Raw genomic sequence first — 25,878 nt, forward strand, 5'->3', positions numbered from 1 at the left:
GGTTACTGTATTTTGCTCTGGTAAAGCCCTAACGAACTGAGCACTTCAAGAAAAGGTGACTTGGCAATTAGGCCCTATAAAACTGTGGGTTTTGGCTATATGAAATGAGTCGATAGTCTCAAATTAGTAGTTTTCTCTCTCACACTCTCTCCTTCTCTGTCGGTCTCTGTCTCTGTATGTGGTCTAAGTGCCACTATATGGGACAGTGAATCACATCCAGTAGGTATGTGGGTTGCATTTCCTTATGCAGTCCTCAAAAAATTGTTTTTTGGGAAAAGCTGGCTACCATGATGCTGGATCACTGAAAAATAAAAGAAGGAGAAACAGCAAATATTTCATTAATGGCTGCCAGCCTCATCATCTCCTGGGATCCTTATTGAGCCACCATTGTATCTTCGATATCCTGACATTGTCTTCACCAGACAACGTCAGGCAGAGGGACTCAGCTGACCCAGGGTCCCTTTCGCCAGCTTTAGTGAAATCTCAACCATGATCTGGGATGTGAAACTGTATTTCCATACCCCATGTGTCCTTTTCCTTCTACTTTATTTCTTCCCCTTCCTCCCTCCTGCCCATCCGTCTGCTTAGAAAGAGACTAGCTTAGTCAGTTAAGACTTTATATTTTGGAACATTGCTATAAGCCATGCTCTAGGCAGCCCAATAGTGGTACAAAATTTGCCAGGTCTCAGAATGACTAATAAGACATTGTGCAGTACCTGTGTTTTTTCAGTAATAAGGCTGCAAGTGAGACTCAACCTGAGATACATATACCATATTTTCTATTTTAGCTGTTCTTCCCTTTCCCTTTTGTTCTGTCTTCTATAAAATGGGATTAAATGTTAACACCACCACCAACAGATCAACTCATTTCAACTAACATTTTTCCACAAAAAGATGTTATTCCCAATTTTAATTCCAGATTCTAAGAGATTGTCAGATGATGGGGAAGGGAAGTTCTTTTTAAAAGATCTTTCCAACTAAGGGGAAAGGGACCATGGGATACTGTTAAAATGAAACACTTACTTAATACTTCCCATTTCATATGCTTTAACAGCCCACCTTGTTTTCTTTACCTTTAATAAATGGTTAACAGTATTTTAATGATGTGTTTACCAAGGTATGAAGGAGTCCAAGGACTCTGTATACTAAACCTTGTTTAATGTTGGTCAAAGATATGATCATGTTCATAGGTTTGACTTTTAGGCCCCACTTATTCCATCTACATTAATACAACAGGGGGTCAGTATTGAGGAACCCTACAGGGAAAAATTTTGGGAAGCGTCTATTGGTGCTTAAAATGTTTTTGCCAATATCTGTTCTCTAGCTTAACAAAGAACTTCATTCTTCACTTGTCAATCTAATAGCATCTATTAGAAGTGAAATTGGCTAGACCTACTCTCACACCAGACTCTGTGGGCATGAAATAAAGAGACATCTGCTTTTTTTTGCCTCCAGGTTACTGATGTCTTGGGATGAAGGTGGTAATAAAATCATCCTCTTACCTGGCCCATAATGATATTTCTTATTTCCCCAAACAGCTTCTCTCTTCTTTCTTGTTCTTTCATCCCTAGTGCAAGAGGGAATATTTTTTTAAAATGCTGCATTTTCAATTGTATTGTCTCTGGCACATTAAACAGTAGGTTTATATGTAAAAATGGAGCACACAAATACATATTTTGTAACACATTTGCCAAATATGCTGTATTTCCTGAAAATAACCAGAATAGCAGCTCAAAGAAAAGGATGCTTTGCTCTAGAGAGAAACATAAGGGCTGTTACTGATCTGTTTCGGGAAGTGACATTGACTTCTGTGGCAAAAATTATGGTAATTACAGTCTCTGGCTATTTTAAATATATCAGAAAGGATAAGGAATTGTCAGCATGAAGGTGCAGATCATTTTCTGTGGTTTAAATTATGCTTGTGAATTAATTTATATTTTTCAGGAGCTTCTTTGGTTTCCATAGAAAATACAGCTGAAATGAATTTTCTCATGCACCACTTGGATGCATTTGCAGCAGACTCCAGACAGTTTTGGATAGGACTGTACAAAAATTTGGAGGGTAATTATTCAACTTGCAGTAATTATTTACAAATAAATACTCATATAGGTGATGGAAATCTAATGTAAAATATTTTTCAGTCATAGTACCTAAAAAGGAGAAATCCTTCAGAAAAGATCCCTGCTCTCTCTCGATCTCATAAAAAGAAAAAAATATGCACATATAGTAGTTGATCAATTTATTTCATTACACACTTCTCTTTCATTCCCTTTACTTTGAAAAACTTTGCAGCATCTCAGATATTCTCAGTAAAAACCTTCCTACGGTAAGTATTTATCCAGCAAAAGGAACTTCTGAAAAGACTGCTGAAATCTTTTCAAGAAATAGAATTCTATTTTTATTGGTTAAGTAACGTTGAAGTTATAGTCTGCCACAGGAAGGACATGAGGAAGGCCTCCATATTAGCAAGCATTCTTGCTGGTATTTCATTTGTGCTAGACACAATATCTCTGGAAGCCCCAGGGGGCAAATATAGCAGCAGCCATCTCTACACCATTAATTCCACTGCCGTGTGAAGTGAGCATTCTGCTCCTTGCTTGCTGGTTGGTCTTGGATAGTGCATAAAACAGACAGGAACATGGCTACTTACCAATTTACATCTTTTGGGCCCATTGGATGATTTCAGAGCAGTTGCCTGGTACTAGACATTCCAAGTCCTTGTACTCAGGGAGACGGCCCATTGAGTAGAGAAGCAGGGAAAGAATGAGGGAGGAGTCCCTGTCCAAAAGACCCATCTCCACACAGGAGAAAATAAAGATGGAAAGAACTCTTCCCCAAGCAGGAATGTACAAAAGAATAATAATAAGCGAATGCTTCAGAGTGAGAATTTGAGGGGACTTGTTGGAGATGGGGTCCAGGGCTGTGATTAGGGGACCAAGGACCTTGGCAGTTATATGTGAGGGCATGTTGAGAAGGTGGGGCAGATAGAAACTGAGCAGCACTGGAGTGACGAAAGAGAATGGAGTTGCTGGGCTTGCAGAAAGTGGTGAGCTGGGGACAAGAGGCCGGTGTCTCTAGAACCTGTGCAGATTTCTGTTTCCCTTATTGTGCATCACCTTAGGCACCAAGAGGAGAGTGCTGGGTGGGATTCTGGTATCTCGTCGCCACGAGGCATGTGATGCTGTGGTATGAGCCTGGTGAAATCTGGGGTTTCAAAGCAGTTTTTCATCTGATTTTTTGTATGATAATCAAAGTCCAGATGTGCAGGGACTCCCATGCAGCACCATGGCAGCTCGTTGAGAGGAGACTGTAGTGCATCAGGGAAGTTACAGTCAGAACAAGGATCCCAGCACACAAGACACTGAAACTACAGTTCTCAGTAAGCTCTGCAACAGCATTTCTGAACTGTCCAGTTTTCAGTCACAAGTTTTGGTTAAAAAATAAGTTTTCAGTGAAATTATTTTTATTTTAATTTTGTGCAGAAAACTTGAAATTTTCCATTAATAAAACAATTTGGTTTTCATTTTCCAGGTAGCCTCAGTCTCAGCAATGGGCTACCCTTTATCCTTGAGACACAAGAAACAGCAATTATTCCTGCTAACTGGGCTTGAGCATGGGAAGAGCAGAGAACAATAGGTGTACTTTTAAATCATCCTGATACAATTAGGCAGAATTAATTAACTGAGCCCAACCTGGCAAAGGAGTTGATGTCTAGACATAGCTCTGATACAGAGCTGAAATCACAGAGGCTGCTCTAGATCCCTGCATTGGAATGACCACAGGGATCGCATTTTAATGCTTCATCCACTGTATGGGCTCCCAGTTGCATATTCTGGTGCAAGTGAAACTCCTGGGCTATGTCTGCCCTGGCAGCTTCTTGCACAAGAACTCTTTTGCGGAACAGTTCTTGTGCAAAAACTCTTCCACAAGAGAGTGTCTACACTGGCATGTGCTTTTGCACAAGAGATGTACTTTTGTGCAAAAGCATCCATGCCAGTGTAGATGCTCTCTTGGGCAAGAAAGCTCTGATGGCCATTTTAATCATAGGGGCTTCTTGCACTAGAAATTCATGTTGGCCTCTTCTGGGAGAGCTCTTGCGCAAGAGGGCTTCTTCCTGAGAGGGAGCGTCAGAGTTTTGGCGCAAGAAGCCCTGATTTTCAATAGTACAACGTCAGTTTACTTGTGCAAGAACGCACGGCCAGTGTAGACAGGCGGAATGTTTTTGCACAAAAGCAGCCGTTACAATGCAAGAACATACCAGTGTAGACACAGCCCTGGTCTTACCCTTCAAGGCTTTGTGGGCCGTGCTATGTCTTTTTCTGAGGCAGCGAACACTGTCCAAATGAAAACTGCCTGCAGGAGGAGAGAAAACTGAGCTCGGCAAAATGATAATGTATTGATTTAATTAATGAATTAAGTGATCAGATACAACAGTGACAGATGCCACAGAAACCTTTTCTCCAGACATGAGTGATCTTTACCCTCTCATACATTATTCTGTATTTTTCATTTTAACTTTAGGAAAATGGACTTGGTCAGACAATAGTGCAGTAGATTTTGTAAACTGGGATAAAAGAGAACCTACGGATGGTTATCACGAACACTGTGTTATCATGGATGCCTCAAATGGAGGCTGGAAGAGCTATTACTGCTCTGCTGATAGAAGATTTATTTGTAAAATGCCAAAGAGTAAGTGATATGTTCAGTACAGTGGGTTATTAGCAGTGACTGATATTTACTGCATTGTGTGTTCTGTATGTGTCTATTTTATGGTAAATAGTCTGATTCTACTCCCACTGAAATCCCTGTGAAGGTGAATTGCTAATAGAGATGGAATAGAACTCTGGGACCATGGGCCCCTATCACCCTTATCCGTAGTGTCTTGGAAAATCAGAAACTCGCCAAATCAATTGCTTTGCATCTGCTTTGCTGGTAGGGTTACGGAGGAGCAGTCAAAACAGGTTAGGCAGCTGGGATGTGAGGGAAAGACCCTGAGAGGAAGTTAACTGGGGGTGGGGAGGCAAGGTGAGAGGAGAAGGCTTGCCAATCCTCCAGGATTGGTCTGGAGTCTCCCAGTGACTATTGAAAGCAATCCTGGAGATTTTAAAATGCTGTGTTAAGGAAATGATATTGTTATGTTGGGAAAAACAGCTCCCGGAGCTGGCCACCCTAGAGAGAACCCCAAATGGCGGAGCTGCTGCTGAAAGAGAGGAAAGAGGACACTGCTGAGAAACCGCAGCAGTGGAAGGGTCCTAAGATGTAGGGAAAGGGAACTGCAACTGTGAGGTGTGTAGATGGGAAGACGTGTTCATGTTTCCCAAAGGGTTGCCCCTCCCCCAATGCAAGGCTGACCCAAACTGCTCGCCTGCTGGACAAGGCTGGCCCATGCTCCTCCCCCACAGGGTTGGGATCACTGCCCACCCAAGCTCTCTGCGCCCCTCCCTTCTAGTGCAGAACTGGTCTGAGTGTCTCATTCAAGCTCTGCCACTCATGTCATCTGGGGCTGGAATGCTTCTACCCTGGTCTTACCTATACCTTGTGTATGACTTGCATTACTGCTCTATCCCTCATGTCTCCTTATCCTTCTTTCTTGACAAAAGTGGGTATTTGTCCCATTTGGTCTTGCTAACCTATTAAGTTGGCAAGAGCAAACAGGAAAAATGTCCAATTTTGTCAAAAAAATATGCGATTGCCAGGGCAGAATTTAAAAAAGGGACCGTCCCAGGCAAACTGAGATGCATGGTCAGCCTATGTAGGACCCAAAGGAAGAAAGAGGGGAATTATGACCCAATTTGTTTTTCTTTTATCTGGTCCTAGACAAAAATAAGATCTACCTATTTGGTGCAGTGAGCCTTCTAGTCTTGGGATTGATTGAGTAGGCTATGTTCCCTCAGCAGCTGGAGGAAAAGAAAAATGCACAAATACCTAACATAGAAATGCAAATATGAAGTTTCAGTTTTCCCCATGCTTCTGTGTGAAAAATCTTCACCTTCTCAAAATTTCATGAAGTCTTGACACCTCACATCAACTGACAACTTTTTTTCATGTGAAATAAGAAAAAATAATCCATTTTCCCTGGATTTGATATTTAACTGGAATGTTTCAGTTGATTTAGTTGGGTGGTTCATTTGGATTAAATCATAGGTGTGTCATATACTTTGCACCTCCATTATCACACTTTAAAATAAAGTGCAATGTGCCCAACATAGTAATTCTTGAAACATGATTTATTAACTGTGTGTGACTGTACAATCTGATGTAAGGACTCTGAATATCTTTTTTTCTTTGAAAGTTGCTGAAGTTGAACCATCTGAGAAACCACCAGACAATAAAGGTAGAATTGATTTTTTTTATAAGCAAACAAGAGATACTCAAATCAGGCTATAAATATTTTATTTTAGTTTCCTACAAAATTACTGTTAGTTGCCCAGGTCCATGGATATTTATTTGAAATGTGTTGTTGTGATTATTATATCTCAACCTGACTAAAAGCAGAACTCTCCCCTAAAATTCAATTTCAATTAAGGTATTTAATTGTGTTTTGATTGGATCTCTATATGCTATATTTTGTGAGTAGCACTACAAAAGTTATCTGTAAAATGTAATGATGTACAACCATAAAACTCTGCCTTCTGATTCTCCACAACTTACATTGACTTCAGTTTGAGTTAGGGATGCTCCGAAGTTTTAGAAATTAGACCCACTGCCAGACCCTAATAAATATCATAATAATCCTTAGCAGCCCAAGTAATTGATTCATATTCATTTGCAGCATTGAAAACAGATGAAGTTGTTCCTGCATCTGCACACCACCTAAGTGGCATGGTAGCTATTCTGGTCCTTCTCATTTTAGTAGGAGTTGGTCTTGCAGGCTATTTTTTCTACAAAAGAAGACACAACCAGCTACCAGTTGCACCAAGCAATGTGAGCTTTGACAACACTCTATATTGCAAAAGAGATGCTGTTCCTGCAACTAGTGAGTCAAAGTATCTCGTGGCAAACATTGAGCAGAATGAGCTTTAATTCATGAAATAAAAATGATTTTGATAAAAAAAAAATCATGCATCTGGACTGCTTTTTCCTGTTAAAGTTGTAGTGCATTTTGCAGAGACTTGCATTTGTGTGTTTCATCTGTACTTTCCATAGTCTTGCAAGTTTCTGCATCTACTTGTAGAAGACTAGCTCAGTAGGAGTCACATAAAAAACCAAATATAACACCAAGCTATTTGAAACATTCAAGTTATTCCACGTTCTCTACTTGGCACCTGCCTCTGTAACTACCATCAAAAGAGCCAAGTGTACCATGAGGATTGTGAGAATAATCATTACAGGCTCTTCAAAGTCCTCAGAAAAGCACTTGTCTAATTTGATTAGATTTCTACTAATCTCATTCCATGGTATCAGGGCTATATTTGAGCATATAAGGCGAGACTTGGTTGTATAACTTTAGTTCAAATAACCACACAACACCTACTCAATGTGTTCTCTTGTAGTGCTTGACCCTCTGAAGTCAATAGGATTCTTTGGTTTGGCATCTCATGGCACTGGATCAGGCCCAAGCTTGCTTTTCTTTTAGCTCTGCATTACATTTTTTGTAATATATAAACAATGAAATATTTTAAAGGTCTCAGACAGCTTAGCTTCAACAAATGTCATATATTCTGATGTTTATTCCATTTGTGAAATTTCAAACATATTTGAATGCAAGTGTATTCCTCCTCTGGAGATCAATGGCTGAAAGTAAAGTGTAAACTGGTTTAGCTTTTGCCTTAGTTTTGTAAATTAAGCATTAAAAAGATAATTTGTCAAGGTTTCACATTTTTATTATGCCTTGTAAACAGGAATATTTTTATGTAGTACAGCCTTTTAAAAGGAGATAATGAGATTTGTCAGGTTGTCCTGCAGCCACATTTGCTATGTACTGTGATTTTTAAAAACATTTCTTTTGTGCTGTAAGTTTATACAACACTTTAGGGAACATCAGTAGGATTTGATCAGCATATAGGCCTTGGTCAAACACTTTGTCATCTGCTTATCTTTATTGTGACAAAGGTCCTCCTTAACCTTGGTGGGTCCTGCACTTTCAGGCAGATTACTTGCTTCAGAGGTTCACAGCAGCCCACAATTCAGACACCAGCTTGCTGTTTGTGGAGCTGCTCTCATCATTGGCCAACATGGGGGAAAAGAAGAGAAACTAAACTTCATAGTCTTCGTGGCCCCTCCCAGAAGTACAGGGCAGGACAAACCCTTGTACCAAAAGCAATCTCTTTCTAGTACTAAAATGGAAAGCTGGGGGGACAGGACCTGGACCCACCCCCTACTCTGTGTTCCATCCCAGGGACCCTGTAACAGCAGCTGTCTGTAATGTTTCTGATAACATGTGTGACAGCTACAAATCCCTGGTCTACTTCCCCAGCACATTCTTTAGCAGACCTCCTTCATGGTACCTGCTTGCACTTTCTTCTCATGGGCTCTCAATTACACTTTCTCTCAGTAATCCCCACCTCACACACTGAGCAAATCGTTGGGAAGCCTTTTTAAACCAGTCCCAACTGGTTCTTAATTAGCTCCCCAAGGTGTTCTGATTAGTCTGGCTCCCTGGAGTCTGGAAGCCTCCTAATTGATTCCAAGTGTTTTAATTGGCCTGATTGCACTTACTGAGTCTAGCAGATTCCAGCTGGTTCTGGATCAGCCCTTCTTAATCTACCCTGGGAATAGAGATTTATTTAGTCTGGGGCTAATACATTTCTCTTCCACCACTTTCCTATAATCTTCTGGCCTGTCCCTGACACTACATATCTACCAATATTGAACATTAACCGTTAACGTTATCATCTTGCAGATATCATCAAACTGCTCAAAATAGTTAAGACCAAAACAGACTACGAAGAGCTTAAAAAAGATCTCACCAAACTAAATGATTGGGCAACAAAATGGCAAATGAAATTTAATGTTGATAAATGTAAAGTAATGCGCGTTGGAAAACATCATCCCAACTATATATATAATCTGATGGGGACTAATTGGGTTACAACTACTCAAGAGAGAGATCTTGGAGTAATTGCGGATATTTCTCTGAAAACATCCACTCAGTGTACAGTGGCAGTCAAAAAAGCAAATAGAATTATAAGGAGTTATTAAAAAATATATAGAGAATAAGAGAAAATATCTTATTGTCTCTATATAAAAGCAGGGTACTCCCATATCTTGAATACTGCATACAGATGTGGTCACCTCATCTCAAAAAAGATACATTGGCATTGGAAAAGGTTCAGAAAGGAACACCAAAAATGATTAGGGGTTTGGAATGGGTCCCATATGACCATTCTTATGTTCTTATGTTAACCTTCCTTATATTCAGCAGCTCTGATGGATTTTGAATGTTATAGTTTGTCACTTATTTTAAGATTCGGAGGGCATTACAGAAGACCATCTATTCCCCCTCTTAAGAAGTCTCTCAAATAAGTAAAATAACTAACTAGTTACAGGTCACTAACAATCCTCCCAATTATTTTTATAGAGCAAAGACGGCCTCAGTCAAATTTTTGAGGTATACTATTGAGAGGGACAATTTGTTCTATGCAAGTGTAAAGCATCTCCAGTCAGCAAGTGGGACACCGTTGACTCTCAAGGATGCCCACAAGTCTGTGTGGCATGCCCTGGCTTCGCTGTTGGCCTGGCCCCCTATGGCCCAGCCTGGTATCAGGGTGCCAGGCAGTTGGGGGAACACAGTTTAAGGTCACAGTTTAAGGCACAGCCTGAATTCAGGGCGACGAACAATGGGGGAAAGTAGTTTAAAGCTCCACCAAGTTCCATCCAGGCAAGGGTCAGGTCTCCTCACTCTTTGAGAGCTGACAAGCGCAGGAGGTTTCACCTCACTGGGGGAACCTGCCACCCAATGGGAGGGATAACAGGGAGGGACGTAGGCCCACCCACTCGACTGCGTCTCGGCCCAGGGCCCTGATAGTTGCAGCCTGGAAGCCACTAGGTCAGCGGGGGTCCGGGCTGTTGCATGCTGACAAGGTCGAGGTCAGTGAGGGTCCTGGCTGCAACATGCTGTCCACCCAACCTCCATGTCCTCAGCCGGCCCAAGGTCAGCTATCCTTGGGCCATGTTCTAATCCCACTGTGGGCCTACCAGACTCTGGCGCTGCTCTGGGGGGTCCTCGGGTGACTGAGGGGCTGGCTGGGTGTCCATGGGCTCCAGCTCGGGCAGGGGCCCTAGTGGGCCAGCCCAGTTGTCAGTGCCTGGCGAGGGTCCCGGAGGGTTTGGTGTGGGCTCAGGCAGTGGCCAGTGTCTCAGCAGTCTGAGCCAGGGCTCTGGAGTTGGCAGCGGTCGTGGTGGCCCAACCCAGTCCTCTGACCAAGAGCAGCGTGTCCTAGCCCTTCGCTGCAGGAGCTGGGGCCAGGCATCTGCTCAGGTCAGCTGCCACTCTCTGACTGAGGCTGTGGCTCTTATAGTCTTAGACCTGCCCTCTGGCTTCATGTGGGCAGGGCTAGGTATAGCTGGACCCGCCCAACAAGGGGTCTTAGAGCGTGCTTCCTCTTCCGGGTCAGCAGGTGGCTATGTTGGTGTCCTGGGCTCGTCACACAGAATGTCAAAACACAACAATCCTTAAACTGGTTCTTGAATGCTGGTTTTGCTTACTACTTGCTGTAGTCCCCAGGAAAGAGTGTATTTTAACAATCATTGTGCTACCAAGTATTACAACATTTGTTTCTCCATCCTCAAATGTTCTACTCAGATTTAGAACTTCCTTCTTATTGCCACTGGTAAAGCTCCAGCATCACATAGTGGCCTTATAACTGCCTTGCCAGACTACAAGCAGCTTTCTTCCTACATGGATGAAAAGTCAGGTGACACACTGCCAATATAATGGTGCTTATGCTATTCCCTGCCCTACAGCTAGGAAGAGAGGCATGGATTAGTGAAAATGAGAATGTCTGGGTTGAGACTTCTTTAACATTTTACAGGATCATTTTTGTAACATGGAAGCAAATACATTTTTGCCTAAGTATGTTCTGTTTCATCTGATTTTAAGTTGCATGGATGGAACCCCTGTGAATTTCTTAGTATGGGCAGCACATGAACCCAACTTTGCAAACCATGATGAAAACTGTGTAGTGATGTATAAAAATGTAGGTGAGCAATATGACATTTCTGGATTTAATTTGGGGTAGGATCGGGGCTAGGGGAAGGGGCTCAACCCAAGAGGATGGGACAAGGACTGCACAGGCCTCTTCTGCATGCACTAACCAGGCGAGGTGGAAGGGGCTGTGCACGTCTTCCCTGGAGACATTTCCTGAGGCCAAGGGATGGAGGAGTGAGGGGTTGTCACAGGCCTTTCCCACCAGCCCTTCTCAGGCCAGCCTGGGAGGTAAGAGAGGCTGCATAGGCTTCCCCAGGCTCTCCCTGGTCCAGGGCAGGAGGGAGGAGAAGTCGAAGAGGGGGACCTTGTAGACTAGCTTGCAGCAGCTGCACTGAGCATCCCAGTGGTGCGGGCAGGGCAGAAAAGCGTTAATGCTTGTGAATTCTGTGGACGATGGCTGGAGCAGTGTTTGGCAGGTCCTGGTGGTGTTCTCAGGTATTGGAGGTGCACAGTGGTGAGTCTGGATTTGGAGGGGGGGAGGCATTAGGCAGAATGGCCACTTTCCAGAGGCAGGCAGGATGGCAGGGGCCTATCCCCAGTGCCATCAGTGGTGCGACTGGCCCAAATGGTCACTTGGCAGGAGAGCTGTCTCCTGTGCTTACTGCTCCCAATGGTAAGTATGAGGATTGTATTCCTCCTTTCTCTCCCCTTCTCTTTCTGTGTCATGAAAACTATCAAATTCCAGCCACATCTTGTTTTTCTGGCATAACCACATCCCGATATTTCTTTGAAATATGGTAAGAGGAACTGCACACCAAATTTGGTGGTCCTAGCTCTTATCGTTTAGGAAGAGTTCTTGAACAAACAGCCTCTCATACAGAAACTTCTAATTATATATAGGTAGATCCAGTTCACCTTCCGAGATCTGAAGAAAAGCTCTGTGCAGCTCAAAAGTTTCTCTGTCTCATTAACAGAAGTTGGTCCAAGAAAGGCAGGGGAGCAAAGAACCTCTCTGGGCCTCTTGGCAAGGTAGGTAGGTGGTGTCTCCACACTACTAGAAGGGCGGGGCTGGGGGCAGCCAGCCCTCAGCACCACCCAGATCATGGCATATCCTCCACAAGCCCTTAGTCACCCGGAGTGTGCCATGCAGTGCCCCAGTGGTGATTTAAAGGGCCTGGGGCTCTAGGTGCTACTGCTGTCACAGTAGCAGCAGTGGCAGTGACCAGAAGCCCCGGTCTCTTTTGAGTCACTGGGCCCCGAGGCTGTTGTCCCTTTTGCCCTCCAGCAGCAGGCCTGAATAAAAGATATTACCTCACCCACCTTGTGTCTCATGAGATGAGATTCATGACGACTGAGAGTCTCACCCAGTTATGTATTTATCTCACATTCAGGGTTATAGAATGATATAAACTGTGGTTATCCAAATCCTTATATATGTGAAAGGCACAACAGTTCCATTAATGCAACTGTTTCTCCTACAACACCTTCACCCTCAGGAGGCTGTCTGGAAACTTGGCTTTTGTTTCAAAATAAGGTACAGTCACATATCCACAATGTGTTGCATTTTAGACAGAGCAATAATGTATTTTTATATTTTATGATACAATATTGGAGAAAGAGGGCCAGAGTTTCTCAAAGTGAGGCCTGAGGTCTGCATAAAGCATTTCTCATGCACAGATAATTATTGCATGCTCGCAGGTTCATTTGTGATGAAATTGCATGTAAGCAATGTTTTCTGGAAAATATCAGGCCTTGTGTACATTTTTGTAGTTATTGGTTGGTGCAGCTATTTGGGGTAATTATAAAACAACATTTAAAATCTTTAGGAAATAAGCTGTGGAGTATAAGCAATGTAAGTTGCTATAAATCTTACAGACTTATAAGTTGGTATAAGTCTTCCACCCCAGAATGACCCGGGTAGATATTTAATTGAATTTGCACTTTTTTTCTGATGAATGCTTATTTTGGAGATGTATTAGTAACTGAAAGTGCCAGCATCAGTCCTGAGTAAAGTATATAAAGAAGCCCTCTCCGAGTGTATTAGGGAAACTCTGTTGAACAACACATTGTGTTCAAGAAATAACATCTCTTCAGAATCCCTGCTCCCATTCCTCCAGGGGTTTAGTTCATTCTGCAAGAGGCTATCAATTCAGATGTTGTATATGTATTCTAATACAGAGAGGTTTTGTTTATTTTTTATTGCTTTTGCTAAGGGGTGATGTATTTCTTTTCTATACTGATCCACTGCTGCTTTCCACATGGGTTAACCTGTCTTCTGTGTCCATGTTAGGACATGCAACAGAGAGAGTTTGAATTTTAGAAACAGATTCTAATCTCAACTGCAGAGGTGTAAATCCAATCACTGAAGTATTTCTTTGGTTTTACACTAGTGTATGTGAGTTCAGAATCTGGCCCTTAGTATAAAGAATTGTGAATGGATACCCCCACTATTAGTGGCAGCAGAAACTTGTGAAACCAAGTTAGTTGCCACAATTGTATCCCCGTAACAACTGTAAAGTCAAATCTCTTCATAAACACAATAGAAAGAATCTTCTGTTCTGGTTCTTAAAGCAGTACCGCATTCAAACTCATGTGGAAAGTATCAATATACTTCCTATCCATTAAATAAACTACCTAACTGATAATTACTAGCTCTATAAGATGAGTATATGAAGTTGGAAGGTTTCTCTGTTGAGACCCAGAATTGTACTTTCAATTCATACAAGTAGTCTTCACAATCCCCATAACATTAATTCAATATTGAATTCAAGACAGATTTCTTCCTGCCATCAAATATCAAAATTGAATCTGGTACTGAAATCTGCTAGGCAGCCTTGCAGGTATAGTATCTAAATTCATCCAATGTTGGTCCTCTAATCATTGGCCAATGCCACTTTTTGACATAAGTATTCTCCACTTCTCAGTGCCACGGGGAAGATAGAGGATAAAGATATATATTTTACACGTTACCTTATTTTGGAGGTCCATATTTCAAGGATCTCACTAGGGGGAGATTACTAGTGTGAAAATCCCTCTAACACAGATCTGCATGAAGAATAGGAAAATGTATATATGTTTACTTGAAAATGTCCATTTTGTGAATAGTAAGATTGCTAGATCTAGCTCACCCTAGAGACAGACTTAGAAATGACATACAAAGATTGCTTCTTTAGTGAAAATTACCTCCATGTTCCAGAGTAGGAAAAACTGTAGGAGGCACCACAATCAGTAAATTTATGACAGTAGATTGGAATTCTCCTAGCTGTGAAAGTTGTATCCGCTGGATACAACTTCAGGAAACAGACTATTCTTCCGCTCACAATGACCAAACAGTTCTAGTTCTATCCCCAAATTCCAAACAGGCAAGGCTGAACAGCATATTGTAGCAAATCTATTGAAAATAATGTTTTAGATTAAGTTTTTCTGTTCCAGGACATTCTGTCAGCACATTTTGTGCAAATTTCAGCCTCATAGACTGCCAGACTCTTCTTTAAAAAAAAGTTTTTGCATTTTATCCCCCAAATCACTGCTTTGCTTGATTTAGCCTATATTGTGAACATGCACACATATATGCACACACTGGTTTCAGTCATCCTGTAGCTCACCTAATATAAGTGGCTAATGTATAAAAAACAAAAAAACCCAAACCAACAAATATTCTATTAGCACAGTAAAGACTCACAAAACATGTAGATGGTATTATGAGCTTTCATGGGGACAGCTTACTTCTTCAGATGACTAAAGTATTAGAAGTCCAGATCCAAGAATAAATAAGTGAAGGAGAGAGTGGGGAAGAGGGAAAAATCAAAGGGGAGGAAGAAAAAAAGACAGTGAGTAGATAAGCTTCAGAGGGATAGCCGAGTGAGTCAGTAACAAAGAAAACTTAAAAAACAACAAACAGTCTAGAATCATCTTAAAGACTAAATAGTTGCAAGAGGCTGATAAGAACCATTAGTTAGCACTTGAAAAGGAAGATGACCAACACCAGATTCTAAATAGACATCAAGAACCATTAGCACCTTCATAGTTTGGTTGATTGATAATGTGCGAGCCATCTGATACCCTGATTCAAAGCATAGGCATAAGAACTAAACTTATGAATTAACTTGAGCTCCAATCCTTCTCTGTGTATTTGGCTTCTGGAATCAATCTGAAACAAAAACAGTGACTTGGAGATCCATTAATGAGTATCCAGGAAGATGAAAGTGTTCTCCAACAGGTTTTTGTGTGTTGCTTTTTTGGATATCTGATTTGTGTCTATTAAATCTTCCCCGTAGAGACTGTCCAGTTTGGCCAATATACATTGCAATGAGGCATTGCTGGCATTTGATGGCATAGATCACATTAGTGGATATGCAGTTAAACAAGCCTCTGATTTGGTGGCTGATATGGTTGGGTCCAGTGATGAAAATGCTTGTGTGGATGTGTTGGCAGAGTTTTCGCCGTCTCTGCCTAAAAGAATATTTCCAACATGCCGATGTACAACACACTGACCTTGATGCTCTTCCCCCACCAATTCCACAAGAGGAAGGCTTCTATGTGGACCCCTACTAATGGTTATAAAGAGAGTCTTGATTTCTACATCGACTGCTTCCACAAACGTGCTCCAGTTGACATTGTCAGCAAACAACATATAACATATAATTTCAGTCATGCAGAATGCAATGCTCTTCACAGCCTCAAAAACAATTCTAACTCAAAGAGGCTGACAAAGGGGGCACTGTAGTCATCATTAACAGAACAGATTATGAACAGGAGGCCACCAGGAACTCACCAACACCAGATTCCACAAGCCAAATTCACAAAGAAGGATTGGAACTCCATTTCATTCTCAAAGTTAACTCCCATGTAATCAATGAGCTTGCGCATTATCAGCCAACCAAACAATAAAGGCGCCAATGGTTCTTGATGTCTATGTAGAATCTGGTGTTAGTACTCTTCCTTTCCTTTTGCAAATTAATGGTTCTTATCAGCCTCTCTTACCTATTTAGTCTTTAAAGTGCTAATAGACTATTTCTTGTTTTTTTAAGTTTTTCCAGTTACATAATGGAAACCCTTTGAAATTGATCTACCTAATGTCCTCTTCCCCTCTCCCTCCAAATTTTTTCTTTCCCCCACCTTCCTCCTTCCCTTATTTTTTCTTGGTTCTGGACTTCCAACACTCCGGTCATCCGAAGAAGTGGGCTGTGCCCAGGAAAGCTCATGATACCATCTACATCTTTTGTTAGTCTTTAAAGTGCTACCAGTCTATTTGTTGTTGTTTATGGGTTTTTTTCTTGTAAAACACAGAAAACTAATGGAATGTAATTACTTTCAAACAGTGAAAGCCAAGGTGTGGACGACCACTTTACATTTTATGCTGCTTGAGTTAGAGACCATGTCTTCTTGGTATCGTTGCAAACAGAGGGTATTGTGGAAGTTTAACAGACCATAGCAGAGGACAATAGAAGAAAGCATTTCAGAGGCAGCATGAAGACAGCCTTAAATACTAGGAGTAGCAGAAACAATAAAAACACTGAAAGAAGCGCCATCACATTATTGGTCTTCTAGAAATAATATGCTTTTCTGGGAGGCTAGCAAGAGTGAATGTACATTAGTTGTGGGTAGAAGCACACAGGACTGTGCTCAGCCTCATCCAGTAAAAAGAAAGCCAAGAATGTAATTTGGGCAATAGGAGGAGCTGGCAAGAAGTTGAGAGTAGAGAGCTGGGTTAGCCAATTATCATTACTCATAACTTATGGTCACATTGCAATTGTCTCTTGTCTTCACAGTGTAATTATAACCCTGAATGGACTCTACTGGTACATGCTGAGCAGGGAGGCTGTATTTGTACACAGGTGGTTGTATTCACATTGAGCTGACTTGACTTGGGCTGGATAGAGTCCTGGCACTGGATCTGAGCCTGTGATGGGGAATGCTGTAACTCCTTGCTTGATGATGTAGTCCTGTTGTTGAAAAATGCTACTTTAAGCATAGTCATGTCAGTGAATCCAATTTCCCCAAAAGAATTAACATAAATTGAGTTGGGGTTGGGGGAGGGGATTAGATTCAGGGCTACTGGTGAGGAAGGATATGAGGGCGGACTCACCAGCCAGGCGTGAGAATCATGTATGGAATGCAAATGCTTCCCCCTCACTCCCTTAGCATCTGGGGAACGGGATGGAAAGCTAGCCATGTCCTAGAGCACGCATCTGCTGCTCCCCCACCAGCCTGAAATTCCACCCTTGCGTGTAGCTTACAGGGAACTTAGGTTCCTGCTGAGCCAATCATCAAGCCGTGGGTGTGGCCTAGCAGGATGCCACGGCCCAGCAGTCAGCGGTTCATAGCCTGGCACCAGTCCATGGATTGGAGATTGGGAAACACTAAGGGTATGTCAACACTACGGTGTTATTTCAAAATAGTTATTTCCAGGGCTTGACGAACGGTGGCGAAAACCGCTTGCCAGCCCCGTACTGTGAATGTGAAAGAGCCACATTGTGCATGTGCGCGCAGCAAATGAATGGGGCTAGCAGCTGAAATCTATTCACTACGGGTGAGTAGATTGTATTATTTGTTGAGCCCTGGTTATTTTGAAATAGCTTATTTCAAAATAATGCATCTACACACAAAATGCATTTCGAAATAGCATTTTGCTATTTCAAAAAATAGCGCGGCCACACTCTCTGAATTGCATTTAAGGCTGGACAGAACCAGTTCCAGAAGTGCACCAGGTCAGGACTTACTGTGTGGGGCTGCTGACTGAGGCTATCTGAGGTCTGTGCTTAGAGACCCTCCCGGACAGCCAGTTCTCAGGTTTCCCTGCTTGTTTGCCTACCTCGATGAGGGACAGCAAAGCATTTTGTCTCTGTATGCTCTGGTTGCCCTCACTCGGGACACCACAGCAATCTGCAACATGGAGCCAGATCTGCCCCTGGGCACTCTGGTGCTTCTCTTGGACACGTTGCTGCGAGCCTGGCTGCACTTTCAGCAAGCTGTCATCCGGGAAGTCCATCAGGGAGCTGTCAGTATCCAGGAGACCTGTGGGAGAGCTTCCAGCCTGAGAAGCACTAAGAGCCTCCCTGGTCTGCCCCACTGGAGGCTTGTGCCTCGTTACTCCCTCACATTCTTCCACTTACCCTTCCCTAACCCCACTTCCTGATGTCAAATAAAATACACATGTTTTCATGAACACAAACTCTCTTTATTTAACAAAACTGGGGGAGGGAGGGAATGAAACTCTAGTGAGACTGGGGAAAGGAGTGGAAGATGGGAGAAGAGAGGGTGAGAAAGGGGAGGGGGAAACCTGGGAGGAGGGAACTCCTGGGTTCGCATGTGGCCTTTGATGCCCAGGCTGGCAACTATCCTGCCATAGATGGCCATGTTCCTCATCCTGCGGAGATCATGGATGTTGGAAGAAAATCTTGTATAAATTCTTGCTCAGAAGCCAAAATTTTGCAAAAGTACTTTCAGGAAACATTTCACTTTAGCTGTCCCTCATGCACATCAAGCTACTACAATATAGACTCAGAAACTTTAGAGTCATAAGGGACTATTGTGATTATCTAGTCTAACCTGCACATACCTGTGAAAGAATTATCTGTAGTAGCCCTGGGTATGTCTACACTACAAAGTTAGTTCGAACTAACTTTCATAGGCGCTACACCAGCGCTCCGTAAGTTCAAATTTAATTCGAACTAACGGAGCGCTTAGTTCGAACTAGGTAATCCTCATTCCACGAGGATTAAGCCTAGTTCGAACTTACTATTTCGAATTAAGGGCTGTGTAGACCCTTAATTCGAACTAGTGGGAGGCTAGCCCTCCCCAGGTTTCCCTGATGGCCACCCTGGCCAACACCAGGGAAACTCATCTGCCCCCCTCCCGGTCCCGGACCCCTTAAAGGAGCACGGGCTGGCTACGGTGCCCGCGCCAGGTGCTAGCCTGCCAGCACCCAGCCAGCAGACCCTGCACCTGGCACGGCTCGAGCCACCCACCCGATGCCCCCTAGCCCTTCCCCTCTTCCCGGGACCACAACCTCCGCACTAGGCACAGGAAAGTGGCCGTCTAGGGCAGGAGAGCTGCCAGCCTGGCCACCCAGGAGTAGGTGTGCATGAAAATCAAGGTGGTCCACTGAGACCCCTGACCCTGAGCCCTGAGCTTACAATGGCCGTCCTGGGTCAGACCAAAGGTCCATCTAGCCCAGTAGCCTGTCTGCCGACAGCGACCAACTCTAGGGACCCTGGAGGGAATGGACCAAAGACAGTGACCAAGCCATTTGTCTTGTGCCATTCCTCTGCAGCCTTCCACAAACCTTGGGCAGGGACACCACTCCTACCCCCTGGCTAATAGCACTCCATGGACCCAACCTCCATAACTTGATCTCACGTCCCTTTAAACTCTGTTCTAGTTCTAGCCTTCACAGCCTCCTGCAGCAAGGAGTTCCACAGGTTGACTCTTTGCTTTGTGAAGAACAACTTTCTGTTACTAGTTTGAAGCCCGCTACCCATTCCTTTCCTTTGGTGTCCTCTAGTCCTTCTTTATGGGAACTAATGAAGAACTATTCTGTATGCAACCTCTCCATCCAACTCCTGCTTTTAGAGACCTCTATCCTGTCCCCACTCCGTCTCCTCTTTTCTAAGCTGAAAAGTCCCAGTGTCTTTAGCCTCTCTTCATATGGGACCTGTTCCCAACCCCTGATCATTGTAGTTGCCCTCCCCTCTCCCAGCCACTCTCTTCCTCTCTCCCACCTCCTTTTCCCAGTCTCCCCCGGTTTTGTTCAATAAAGACAGATTCCATTTTGGAAGACACATTATCTTTATTTTGTACATCAAGGAGAGGGGCTAGGGAAGGGTAAGTGGAAGTAGGTGAGGGAGGAATGGGGTACGAGCTCCCAATGGGGAGGACTGGGCTGGCTCTGCGGGCTTTTGGGGTGGAAGCTCTCCTGCAGCCCCTCGATTGCCCCCTCTCCCCAGATGGCAGCCTGCGGCAAGTGCAGCCGGTCTGATGGCCGAGTGTTGTGATGTGCCCAGTATGGGTAGTCCGGGCAATCCAAGCCAGGACTGCTTTGCAAGCGGGGGACCCCTGAGAACTGTCTGTCCGGGGTGAGGGTCGGGACCCTTTAAGCACAGCCCTCGGCTAGCCTGAGACAGCATCTCCACGCTCTAAGTCCTCCTCTGATGCCCTGCCGGCACTGCTTCCAGCCATCCTTAAGCCTGGTTCAGGGTCCTGTTAATGTGGACATGCTAGTTCGAATTAGCAAAACGCTAATTCGAACTAGTTTTTTAGTCTGGATCCGTTAGTTCGAATTAGCTTAGTTCGAATTAACTAATTTGAACTAAGTTAGTTCGAATTAACGTTGTAGTGTAGACGTACCCTCTGACACCTCTTCAGCTAATGTCCCAGGCAGTCATCAAATTCTAGGTGTCTTTGGCTGTGTCTAGACTACATGCCTCTGTCGGCAGAGGCATGTAGATTAGACAGATCGGCAGAGGGAAATGAAGCCACGATTTAAATAATCGCGGCTTCATTTAAATTTAAATGGCTGCCCCGCTCTGCCGATCAGCTGTTTGTCGGCAGAGCGGGGCAGTCTAGACGTTCCCCTGTCGACAGAAAACCCTTTTGTCGACCGCCCCGGTAAACCTCATCCCACGAGGCATAACGGGGCAGTTGACAAAAGGGTTTTCTGTCGACAGGGGAACGTCTAGACTGCCCCGCTCTGCCAACAAACAGCTGATCGGCAGAGCGGGGCAGCCATTTAAATTTAAATGAAGCCGCGATTATTTAAATCACGGCTTCATTTCCCTCTGCCGATCTGTCTAATCTACATGCCTCTGCCGACAGAGGCATGTAGTCTAGACACAGCCTTTGAGAGAGAGGGTAAATGAACAGCTTTCCCAATCTTGCACAATAAGAAGGTTGGCCCATCAGGCAGCAGAGTGATAGGCGGCCTGTCTGGTCCAAGAGTAACATTTCTTGTGATGGATGATCCTTTCTCCTTTTCTATTTCTCCCACCAAAATAAAGAGCTTTTAGAAATTTCTGGATTTTAGGTAAAATTATGTTTCTAGTGATGATGTATCTGATAACAAAGATCAGGAGTGAAGAAATTAAGCAGAATAGTTAGAAAAAATTATAGATTCAAAAATTTAATTTGCCAACATCTTATAGAGTAAAACAGTGCACACTATATGGTATGAAGTAAATAACTGGTGTCATTGCTGAACTGGGAAGGGAACATTTATGCTGAAGACAGAAATAAAAGATCGTATCCTGCAATGATTCCCACTGGGCGTTCGGCACAAAAGTCAGTGGGAAATTATGAGTCAACATGGTAAGTGATTTAAAATTCCTAACATTTAAAAAGACCAGTCACACTCAACCAGAATAATGTATTCCATTGTAAACTCATCTTCATGTTTATTTCCTGATATTTTGTAGGTGCCTCTTTGGTTTCTGTAGAAGATTTGGCTGAAGCCAACTTTCTTACACAGAACATAGAGCCACTTGAAGAAAAATCATCAATGTTTTGGACAAGGATGCAAAGAAACGTAGATAGTGAGTTTTTTTCCTTTAATACTTATTCCCAGATGGAATATTTGCCATAAAGATACACTGATTAAGTATTTCACATTGAGCTTTGATTTAAGACATAAACAGATAAAACAGGAAAGGAGATATTTTATATATTTATCTACTGTTGAAGAAATGAAGGTTATAGATATAACCAGTTGATTGACTATAATAAAGTGGTTGGAGGGGAAAGTCATGTAACAGGTATGATATAAATGAAGAGTTCTTGCTCAAATAGGGTATGTCTACACTACCCTCCTAGTTCAAACTAGGAGGGTAATGTAGGCATACCGCACTTGCAAATGAAGCCCGGGATTTGAATTTCCCGGGCTTCATTTGCATAAGCGGGGAGCCGCCATTTTTAAAACCCCGCTGGTTCGGACCCCGTGCAGCGCGGCTACACGGGGCTCGAACTAGGTAGTTCGGACTAGGCTTCCTCAAGGTGTACCGGTAGTTCGGAATAGGAAGCCTAGTCCGAACTACCTAGTTCGAGCCCCGTGTAGCCGCGCTGCATGGGGTCCGAACCAGCGGGGTTTTAAAAATGGCGGCTCCCCGCTTATGCAAATGAAGCCCGGGAAATTCAAATCCCGGGCTTCATTTGCAAGTGCGGTATGCCTACATTACCCCGCTAGTTCGAACTAGCGGGGTAGTGTAGACATACCCATATAGTCTGGCTACAAATATGGAGGGGCAGAGGAAGGCACCAACAGAATGGACATACAGCCCTGCAGTGCAAGTAAGTTGTCTTAGCTGTGCATCAATCAATATAAAAAGTATCAAGTAAATTAATGTATGTCTAATCATTGGCCTCTAACTTTATCTTTAAATTAAAGGGTAGCTCAATCTAGTACCTGCCTCGAGTCAAAACTCTGGTTTAATTGTGACAGTTGAAAACCAAAAGCAAATCCATCAGGAGGGTTCCTAGCCTTTTTAGTTCAAAAAGTATAAAACATGATTCTTGGGGGTGAGGATACATCTGATTCAAGCAGCTTGTTTCCTTCTGTGCACAAATGCAGCATCTTGGGACCAGAGTTACTGAACCAGGGGATACAAGGAGTAGTTCTGTGGCACTTTCGAGCCTCACAAAAATATATAGAATCATGAAACAAAAGACAGAACTATGTAGCACTTTAAAGACTAACAAGATGGTTTATTAGGTGATGAGCTTTCATGGGCCAGACCCACTTCCTCAGATTAATATGTAGAAGAAAATTGGCACAACCATATATACCAAAGTGATACAATAAAAAAAAATGAACTCATGTGAAATTGACAAATCAAATTTAGAACAGAGTGGAGGTGAGGGGGGAACTTCTGTTCTAAATTTGATTTGTCAATTTCACATGCGTTCGTTTGTTTTTATTGTATCACTTTGTTATATATGGTTGTGCCGATTTTCTTCCATATATTGATCTGAGGAAGTGGGTCTGGCCCACGAAAGCTCATCGCATAATAAACCATCTTGTTAGTCTTTAAAGTGCTACATAGTTCTGTCTTTTGTTTCAGCTACACCAGACTAACACGGCTGCATCTCTATCACTATTCTATATAGAATCATGAACTTTCATCAGATGAAATCCACTTCATCAGATGCATACCAAATGAATAAGAGGAGTACAAAGAGATTAAATTATTTATAGAGGTAACAGGTATACCTCCAACCAGCTGTCTTGATCCCTCACTTGCATGAGGTAGTCTCATGATACGAGGAAACCATCAACTTTGGTAGGACAGACTCCTTTACTTGTGACCTATTTTTCAATGAAGGTAGAGGAACCCTATCATTCCACAGATACTAAAAATATTATCCCTGGAAGTGAGGAGGATTTGTAATGATTAGACATGGCTTTGGTGACCGAATCTACTCTCATTTAAAACATGCTAATGATACTCTAGCTGAGTGTGTGAGGATTGTCTAAGTATTTGCTTCAGAGACTCAAAGATGGCAAATTTCATGATATATCAGGACAGACTTCTTCTGAAGGTTGCTTGGGACCCAGTAGTCATGGTACAGATTGATACTCATGATCAAGAATGGTGAGTAATATAAATCCTGGAAGCTAAATTTAGATGGCTAGGAAAGAGGTCTAAGTTGAGGAATTTTGAGAGGCTTTCTCTGAAATACTTGCAATTCCATGAGCGGAGTCAGCTGGACCGTAGAAATGTCAGAGTCTCACTATGCAGTTGACAAGGTGGTGTAACCAGAAGTTTAAGTGTATGAGATACTGAGGAACATTCTGAGGAAGGGAAATGTATATAGAAAGTACAGACTGTACCTGACGCAATGAACAACACTGCACAGCTAGCACAGAAGATGCATGAAGATTATTTTAAGCGGCAAGTTGGGGGCAACTGAAATCTGACAGCTGCTTGGGATATCTGTAATTGAAAAGCATGTTTTTATCCAGAAAAGGATAGGACAAGAATTGCAGCTTAATTGTGGAGGTAAAGAATGAGCTCATAGAGATCAGGTAAAAAAAAATAACAGGGATCAGACTACGGAGCTAAGGGGAAAAACCCAGAAAAAACAAAAGCCAGATTCACTGGGAAAAAAGAAAAAATACCAGTGCAAAAGACATAAATGCAGAAATTGAAGTTCAACATAGTATTCTTGGCAATGGAAAACTTATTACTAGACCTAGCTTCAGATTTTTACTAGAATCAGATTTTCCATTGTGTGGGAAGTATGGCAATTTGGGTTTTTGTTCTTTGCCTAAACAGAATGAGAACAAAAAAAGTGTAGAAATTTCCTGTTAAATAAAAATCTCCCCCTCAAAATATTTGCAGTTGATTAGTACTTTTTTCTGCTTTTGTCCTTTAACTTTAATATGTAAAAATGAATTTCATTTTGAAAAATCAAAATAAGGAGGGAGTTCAGAATGTAATAAAATCTAATAATAAGTTCTACAGTGATCGGTCATGAAAAAAAGGTTTATAGAAATCATTGTTTGACGTTTTAAGTGATTGCTTCTTAAAACATCTCAGTCTAGAGCACAGAGGAGGCTATTCTTGCTTTAGCCTTAAGAAACACACAGGAACTGACTCAAGAACTAACTATGGTTGTGCCACTAAATAGTGAATAATTCAATTTAAATATTGAGGAAATAAATGCTTGAAAATCTAGCACAGTGATGCTGAGAAGGGAATTTCAAAGAAATGAGGAATCTGATTACAAAATCTGGTAAGTCAAAAGTAAGGAAAACTGTATACTCAGCATGGAGGTTATTTAAATGTTACTTAAGGGCAATGAAAAGACACATATCACCAAAAAAAAAAAAGGAAACAGCAAGACAAAAAAACAACAACAGAAGTTCTCACTATAGCTAAATAACAAAGCTTAAAAGATTTATTCAAGTAAACAGATGATTGTTCAGAAAATGGAAATCCAGTCCTGCAAAAGCCAATAGGCAGGAACAATAAACTATGGCAAAGAAAATTAAAAATGTGTAGGATTTTGATGAGTAAATAGTCATAAAATCAAATAATTGTAAATCTCAGAAGAAAAAGGCATTTCAGAGAAGTTAAATTATGTCTTTTCATCAGTTGTCACCACAATAGGAATAACTAAAGAAAATAATAAAATAGAGGATACTTTCCCTGTGCCTGCTTTGAGACCCTCACACCTCTCACAGGCATACTCCTCAAGATTCTGGGCATTTTTCAAAAACTATAAAAATATGAAACATTCCCTTAAGTATCCTTGAATTTTTATTCCCATGGTCAAAAACGAATAAACACCTACCTATTGTTTAATGCTCAGTTTATTTCTAATTAACATTAGGACAGTGGTTGTGGCTAAACAACACTGCAGTGGATTTTGTCAACTGGAACATAGGAGAACCTTCAAGTCAACAAAAGAGCATTATGTTGAAATGTATGCACATTTTGGGTTCTGGAATAATATTTATTGCTCTTCCTATAAAAAATATGTTTGTAAAAACCCAAGAAGTAAGTGATGTTTAAGGTATTGTATTTCTGGATTTGTGTTAGTAATATTTATAGTATGCATACTCTCAATAGATATGTGCTGCTTGGAACACATTTCTGGTAGCCATCCTTTGTGTTTTTTTACACACAATATAGAGTACACATAGGAAAGAAAGGGTTACACTGTCAAAAAAGGAGGCACCCAGGTCTACAAAAAACAGATGCCCAAACTCTGTTTCCAAAAATTCATGCATGCATATTTGTACTTACGCTTCCAAAATTGCCCATGTGGTTACAATAATTGTGTGTGCAATTGTA

The 25,878-nt window shown here is 42.2% G+C and overlaps 1 protein-coding gene and 1 long non-coding RNA gene across 2 annotated transcripts in view; one reads left to right on the top strand and one right to left on the bottom strand.

The window, feature by feature from the left end:
• LOC102456197 (macrophage mannose receptor 1-like) overlaps positions 1-7,663 on the top strand; it is a 55,954-nt gene extending 48,291 nt beyond the window's left edge. Inside the window, exons 27-30 of the mRNA XM_089776721.1 lie at positions 1,945-2,061; positions 4,522-4,689; positions 6,293-6,334; positions 6,773-7,663. Coding sequence (XP_089632847.1) covers positions 1,945-2,061; positions 4,522-4,689; positions 6,293-6,334; positions 6,773-7,023 — 578 coding nt within the window. The 3' untranslated portion in view covers positions 7,024-7,663. The remainder of the gene's footprint in view (positions 1-1,944; positions 2,062-4,521; positions 4,690-6,292; positions 6,335-6,772) is intronic.
• Positions 91-14,141, bottom strand: LOC142827354 (uncharacterized). Its single transcript, XR_012902062.2, has 3 exons — positions 14,060-14,141; positions 1,503-1,567; positions 91-301 (listed from the first exon to the last, which is right to left on the bottom strand). It is a non-coding gene; the product is annotated as an uncharacterized LOC142827354 (long non-coding RNA).
• Between the last annotated feature and the right edge of the window lie 11,737 nt (positions 14,142-25,878).

Source organism: Pelodiscus sinensis, chromosome 2, assembly GCF_052426305.1.
Source record: "Pelodiscus sinensis isolate ZL-2025 chromosome 2, ASM5242630v1, whole genome shotgun sequence".
Classification (NCBI taxonomy): Eukaryota; Metazoa; Chordata; order Testudines; family Trionychidae; genus Pelodiscus; species Pelodiscus sinensis.